The sequence below is a fragment of the Heteronotia binoei genome, chromosome 15 (genome assembly GCF_032191835.1).
Source record: "Heteronotia binoei isolate CCM8104 ecotype False Entrance Well chromosome 15, APGP_CSIRO_Hbin_v1, whole genome shotgun sequence".
Lineage (NCBI taxonomy): Eukaryota > Metazoa > Chordata > Lepidosauria > Squamata > Gekkonidae > Heteronotia > Heteronotia binoei.
The window spans coordinates 21,167,716-21,175,022 of record NC_083237.1 but is presented as its reverse complement, the minus strand read 5'-3'; the positions used below and the strand labels follow the sequence as shown (position 1 = coordinate 21,175,022).

At 44.2% G+C, this 7,307-nt stretch overlaps 1 protein-coding gene across 1 annotated transcript in view; it reads right to left on the bottom strand.

Moving 5' to 3' along the window:
• Window positions 1-5,607: 5,607 nt before the first annotated feature.
• Window positions 5,608-7,307, bottom strand: part of SETD1A (SET domain containing 1A, histone lysine methyltransferase) — a 31,966-nt gene continuing 30,266 nt past the window's right edge. The window contains exons 18-19 of the mRNA XM_060256688.1: window positions 6,711-6,848; window positions 5,608-5,821 (exon numbers count right to left, since the gene is read on the bottom strand). Of these exons, the coding sequence (XP_060112671.1) occupies window positions 5,648-5,821; window positions 6,711-6,848 (312 nt within the window). The 3' untranslated portion in view covers window positions 5,608-5,647. The remainder of the gene's footprint in view (window positions 5,822-6,710; window positions 6,849-7,307) is intronic.

Here is a 7,307-nt window from a genome sequence, read left to right as displayed (position 1 = left end):
TTTATGACTCAAAACAAGATGAACTTTCTGATCTACAGAAACTAGAGATTGGAATTTAAAGTGGGACCGTTGGCCTTTTAAGAGACAGAAACCTGAGGAACGGAAGCTATCATTTGTGGACTGACTCTTTATAGCTGCGTGTAATTTATATATTATTTGTTTAACTTTGACTTCTTGTAATGTAGATACTTCGTTATCTTTCTAAAGTGTTGTCTTACTCCGGTGATTGTTTTGTATTTGCAACTAGGTGAGTGGCTGTTCACAAAGAAGAGTAGGGCTGTTCCCAGCCTGTCCCAGCTTCCCAGCCTGTTTCAACATGACATCGCTGCTCTGGAACACACAAGCGAGGTCCCATCCTCAAGACATACATTCTGCGGGGGTTTGGTGTGGTGGACTGGCTCAGCCCTGAGCAGCAAGAACAAAGACTCCAAAAGCCATGATTTTTGTACAATAAAAGTTTAATGACTTTTATAAAAATGTGCTATCTGGCACCAAGTAATGAATCCACAAATTATTAACATATTTACAAGTAGGAAGCCAATAAGATCAAATGAAAATATATTTATATTTATATATATATTTATATTATATATATATATAATATATATAATATTTATATAGACAGAAGAGTAGGTATGCGAGCTTAGAGAGACCCATCCGTTGGGCAGCGGGGAAAGGGAGGGGGACAACAACAAAAAGAATCGTTCCGTCAGTTGTGCGCATTTCTACCCTCTGGGTTAAACACAAGATTCTCAGCAAACGGCTGCTAAGGAAGAGCATAACCCTCCCCCATAGACTTCTTCTTTGTATATTATATTTTACACACGTATCTACATAGGTCGATGCACATCGAGAAAAGGGGTGGGGCAGGTGGATAATTTTCAAACCCTTCCGCTCTACAAACTTCAAAAGGCAGTCAGCTTTGAAAGATGAATAAAATAAAATAAAATGGGTGAGGGTGAAGTTAAGAACGCCTGGAATAACGTTTTCAGATTTCTGATCTTCGCTTCCTTCTTTAAAGCCAAACGCCCCGCTTCCTGTTTTGTCAGGAAGAACATGGCAGAGATGGGCCGCAGGAGAAGTGACTGGATCGCATAGCCAGGCAGAGGGAAAGAAAGTAGTTTCTTCCTTTTCTAGCTTCACTAAATTGGAAAACTTTTCTGAGTCACCAACGCTAATATATTTCAAAATGAACGGAGGGGAAATAAAATGGAAACTTCGCTCCAACTCGTTCTATAAAATGCAAGCATTTCAAAATGGGCATAGGGAACAGTCAAAAAGATCGAGGGCACAGTGAATAAAATGATCCCGCCAACTAGAGCGATCCCTAATGAGCAACATATGCAAGCTTGCCTTCTTTCAGGTAGCAACTGAAATCCAGTTGCTAATTAGATTTCAGTTGCTACCTGGAGGAAGGCAAGCTTGCATATGGAAGGGGGAAGGGACAGTAGATAGGATCAAGCATCGTCCATGCAAGACTTAGGAATGCAAGGGAGTTTACTCCTTGGGAAATGAAAACGTTGCAAACCCTAATAAATAAGCTGTTAATTGGGAGTGGACGTTGCTGCAAAGCTATCAAGTGCCTACTGGATATCCGCCATTCATTTATAAGAAACATCACTACCGCACCCCCAGAATCCTTTGGTTGAATGATTCGTACCCAGATATCTACAACAAAATGAGAACTATAAAAGAGGCTAATACTGCCTCCCCTCGAAACTTTGTGACTTTAGCAGAAAATTTAAAGCTGATAAAGACAAATGTTTCATGTGCCCACCCCATTTGTTGAGATTCAGGCAGGTTTTTTCCCTTCCAAATCCTACTGCCGAACACAACTCAGAGAAACTACTGAATCCTTTTCCTCCTATCACACAGATATGTTCTGCCCTAAAAAGCAGCCTTTTGTGGATTTAAGGATGTCCTCAGATTATCAGCAAGCTTTTAGCTTTTCCTAAAGTTACGCACTAGACCTCTTCAGTATCTAAACGTGGTCAGTTGCAAGTTAAGTTGATGAAAGAGAGATAAATGGGCTAGTTGTGGTTAAAAAGCAGTTGATGGATTTCACTCTGCCAGAGGATCTGGAAGCTTCCAATTTCTGAAGTTTTGAGGTGAGAATGATAAAGCAACAACTAGTGCTATTGAAACAACCGTGAGAGAGATGTGGGGAAAATTTAAAGAAAATACTCCCTGAAGAAGGTGCACATGACAACTCCAAACAGAGCTTACTTCCTAGTTTGTTAAGAGGCAGGAGAGCACTTATATGAGCAGAATTTATGTCAAAATAAGGGGCTTAATCTTGGAAAATAATTCAGGGAGGTGTGTGTGTGGGGGGGAAGGGGGAATCCAAGCATTTGAATCACTAAAAAGGTCTACTGAAACAGAAAGGTTAAAAGTAGAAAAACAAAGGATTGTTTAGAAGTTGGGAAGAGAGAGGCTTAGTCAGGTTTTCACTGAGGCCATGATTCAGTTTAGGACACCACCATTAAAGTCAACCAGTTAATTCTCCAGCTTCTGTGGGGACCCGAAGGATGCAAAAAAGGCAGCCCAGAAGGGACAACTGCATCCATTTTCCACTCATGATTTAACCATGGGTGATCCATTTATCTTCCACACAGGTAAGTCTGACTGGAAGAATGGACTAGAAAAAGGATATACTGCAGGGAGAAAACCTGTTGCCGTTGTTTCTCACAAAAGCCAAAAAATGAAACTTGTCTTAAAAAAAAAGAAAAGTCTACTAGCATCTGTTATTTGTAATACTTCTTTACAAAATTAAGAGAATGAGATGGTCGTTTCAAACATGACAGTCAAAAGAGGGCAAGTTCAGACAGCGAGGAAAGGGGGAAACCAACAGGCAGGAGTGTGTTTTAAATGGCTGGTGGCTTCTGCTTTGTTACACAACTGGATGACCCTCGACAGGCGAGGCAGAGACAAAACACGATGGGAAGGGGAAGGAAACGGATTCGATTCAGTTTTTCCACAGCGATATCACAGCACACAAACAAATTCTTCTTTGCACGAACATCCCGATTTCCTTCCTCAGGGGATTCATCTCTCCAATATTAGATCTTGCAAGACATTTTGAGCATAGCAAGTAAGTGGTGGAAACATGCGACGAGGGAAGAAAGTTGCATGGACTTGAGAACAAGTTGACGGCAGATGTGAGACTGAGGCTTCTAGTTTAGATTTTCAAGGAGCAGCAAGTGCTTCGCTTCTTGGAAAGTAAGTGCAGCATCTCTCCCCCAGCCAGTATTTCCAAGCTCTGCTACAGCCTCTTATGGTCAGAGAAAGAAATCTTCCAGTTCTTGAGATGTGCCATCCCTCAAAACTGGCCAGGGCTTTCAAAGGAAGTGCTGAGACTCCGTCTCCTTAGAATGGATGCCCCTTTGAAATGGTTTCCAGTCAGGTACCTCTAAAACTGCATCAAAACCGTGTGTGGGGGGGGGGGGAATGCACATCTGAGAGGAAAATGTAATTATATGGCTGGTTTTGCATCCAAAGGCCTTAAATGCAGGAAGAGCAGAATTACGCTGTCAGTGCCCCCAAGAGACACAAAGGGAGCACGGCATGAGAAATGGTTGCAGTGCAGACCACAGGAGAGGAAGTCCAACTAGCCTGTGTAAGACTGAAGGAAAATTCCAGGTGGAACCAACACTATGGCAAACACACATTTCACCAGTTAGTAGTGATGGGGCGGGGGCATATTCAAGCAAAAAAAGGGGGGGGGGCTAAGCCTCTCTTCCCCTTGAAATACTTGCCCCTCTCTGCAGCTATTCAGAAAGTTCCCCCTCCCCTCCCTGCAGGTCAACAAACGGGGCTGTTTGCTTGTTGGCATATTGTGTAGCTTCATCCAAGGTTTCTGTCCAACACAGAAAGGACATTCAGAGTACTGGGATCTGAAGGCATCTGATTTCTCTTATTCCTGGGCAGTGCAAGCACAAGGGCTCCAATGTCATGACCCAGATCAGCTCTATTGCTTTTTTTAAAGACAGAAATTAAGAACCCAGCAAACAAAACAAAACAAAACTGCTACTAAAGTATTTTCATGTGTCTGGTTCCAAAGCGTTTCATCTTTCAAATCTGACTCCCCTTTAGAAATACACCTCTTTTGACGTCTAAATCCACCATCTTGAAGATTTTATACTTTTTCCCACCAGGGAAAAAAGAATCCTGCTTTGTATTTAAAAAAAAAAGAAGCAACAGGGTACAAGGAATAAAAAACAGGAGAAGGAAATACATTTGCAACATTATTTACAGCTCTCTCGTTTCTGTTTTAGTATGAAGAGGAAAACAAAAAAAAATATTTACATACCAATAAACTTGTGTGTTTCTACAAGAAACAGCCAATCCATCTGGAATAGATATATACACAAACTTTCTTCTCCTAAAGAAAAATTATTAAGGTGGGATGGGGGGAAATGGGGAAGGTTGTAGCTTATGCTGCAAGTCAACTTTGTGGAAGTCATAACTTGTATAAAGGAAAGAAACTCAAGATCCCCTCCCCGTTGTTATTTTGGTAGGTTTCTTTATGCTCCTTGACCGTATCTGATGGGAGGGAATGATGGCAACCTAAAAGGGAGACTGCAACATGAGTGACACAACCCCAAGGGTTTTCAAGGCCTCCATTTCTGTGGCCGCAAGTGCTAGGAAGTATGAATGAGATGCTACTTTCGTTATGACGTTACGATTATATCCTAAGAGCAAGGAGGCTTCTGACTCTGTAACATATGTATAGCCTCAATGTGCTCTAGGCTGGTGACCCCAGTGCTTCCTGACCACAGAATGCCAGAAGGGGGGGGGGGAGGGAGGTGTAGCAGCCATCTGCCCACTGCTTCTTCCTGTTCCAAGGAGGAAATGGGAATAATGGCTATACGAGGTGAAGCATCTCAAGCCTTCTGTGAATCGGAAACCAACACTATTAACTCCAGAGCAGAGTTGGGAAGGGGCTTCAGCCAGAACTCTCACATATACATATATACACACACGCACACACACCCTTATCTTTCACAAATCCTCTCAACGTTTCCAGATGCTGGGCCCAGCTCCCATATCTGGCCTGGGGGGCCCAAACATGACCCTGCCTCTAAGAGTTTAATGGGGAAATCTTATGCACAGCTGGCCAGTTTTGAAGGTCTGCTACTGAAGGCTATGTGCTGGAGAATTATAATTGGAAAGGAACACTGAAGGGAAACACCCCAAACTGTCTTTCTCCTCAGCTTCCACTGTAGTGGTTCTATTGAGTCCATAAACAGAGATCTTGTGGAATTAACCGCAAATAATCACCGGGACTCTTCAAGCTGGGGGGCGGGATGGAGTTTGTAGCTTGCTGACTTTTGCTGGAGTCAAAATCTACAAGTTTTCTCTCTCTAAGTCTGATTTATCTTCCCAGGGAGGAACTTGGAACCTAAAGAACTGCCGGAAGGCAGGGACAGAAGCATTTCTGATTTGCTGGGAGGAAGGAAAAGGGAACTCTCATGGATCAGAACCATTAGTCAATAGCTAGATATGTCTGGAGAAGTCTTAGGGCAATGAGCTTTCCCAGCACGACCCCCACGGGATGAGGGGAGGAGTCAAGCAGAAACCAGTCAAGGGTGCAAATGGGGGCGGGAGACGTGAACAAAACAAATACGAATGGTGGGAGGGAGATGTCTCAGTTCAGGGTGCCCCGGCAATTCTCTGTGCCACAAAGACAGGGAATCTTGTTCTCCTCGATGGGGAACTTGTAGTCGTAAGTGATCTCCTCGTTGACGCTGATGGGCTGTTTGGAGTAAATGACGATCTTCTTCTGGGACTCTATGGTGATGACTTTGGCATAGCAATTGGGCTGAGAGAGAGAAGGGGAAAAAATGTACCCCAGTGAGCTGGCCATGGTGCTTAATACTTGAGTATGCAATGATATGAATTGCTAGCCCTCAACATTATTTCTGATTTCGCTAACTGCTCTGAAAGACAGGAGAACCAAGGGCATTTTGTGGATTCCCACGGTGTGTGTGGCAAAGGCCAAGGGTGCCAAAAACCATTCTGTGTGAAGCTGAAAGGCGCTGATAATCAGGAAGAGGTGACAAGAGGGACTGTAATCCCTGTTTTAAGAATGTAAGAAGAGCCCGGCTGGATGGGACCATCTGGTCCAGTCTCCTGCTTTATGCAGTGGCCAGCTAGCTGCAGTGGAAGGGCAACAAACAGGGCAGAGAGACCGAGGCTGTGTCCTGATGCCTCACAGGACTGGCATTCAGAGATTTACTGCCTCCATGTATGGAGGCTGCCTTCAGTCAATGATCGGTGCTTGGATGTGAAAACTCCTCCCTTCCCAAGCTCATTATCTCTGGACCTCTCTTTGCTCTCCAAAGGCACTTACAGTGTTATGCAAGTTAGTGAGCCGAGTTTAACTGAGTAATGTTAGGTTGTATGTTCCCTGGGGCAGGGACCTGGGAGTTTTCCCCCACCCAGGCTGTTTTGCATGTTACTCTAAAGTGTTGTGTTCTCTGACACCACTACATAAATAAATAAATACTTAGTAAATGCCATAGCTTTGTTTTGAGATGGAACGCACAGGAACACAGTTCCAGGTGGCTTAGCATCAGGGGAGTGGCTTAATATGCAAATGAGTTCCTCTGGGCTTTTTCTACATAAAAAGCACCCTGGTAACAGGAATGACTGCTGGGAAAGAGGCAGGCAATGGGAGTCTGTTCTTTTGCCTATCACATTCCACTCACCGTGCAGCAGTGGTTGATGAAGCGGGCGAGGTTGCCGCACTTGGTGGCGTCGATGATTGTGTCGTGGTCCACGCGGAAGAGGTAGCTGCTCCCAATGCCCTCCTGGGCGTACCGCTTCTCACGCATGTCGGCCACCATCTGCAAAAGGGAAATGAAGAGAGCTGTAGCAGCTAGGAAGGGCGTGACAGCTGCAGGAAGGGGATGGGACTGACCAGCTTGAAGTGGAAAGCACCAATTCTCTGGAAGGCAATGGCTACAATACAAGGAAAAAACCAAGCTGCTCCCCAGTACTGACACACAGCTGGGCAGCTGTGGCTACGGACCTTTGCATTTAGCACTTATTTAGAACATGTGTGTTCTGCACTCTGCTGAAACACAGAAGTACACTGTTATCACTGCAGCAGGCAAAATCCCCTTAACCATAGCAATTATCTTAAAAGCAATCAGCAGCATTTTCCTAAAAACCAAATAGCAGCACACATCAGGGTCAATGCTCCCTCTAGACTGTGGAGTCTTGTGAGCAAAAATTCTGCTTCACAAGCTACTGGCACTAAAGTTGTGAGCTTCTGCATAAATTAGCTTGCTCTGAGCTCAAAC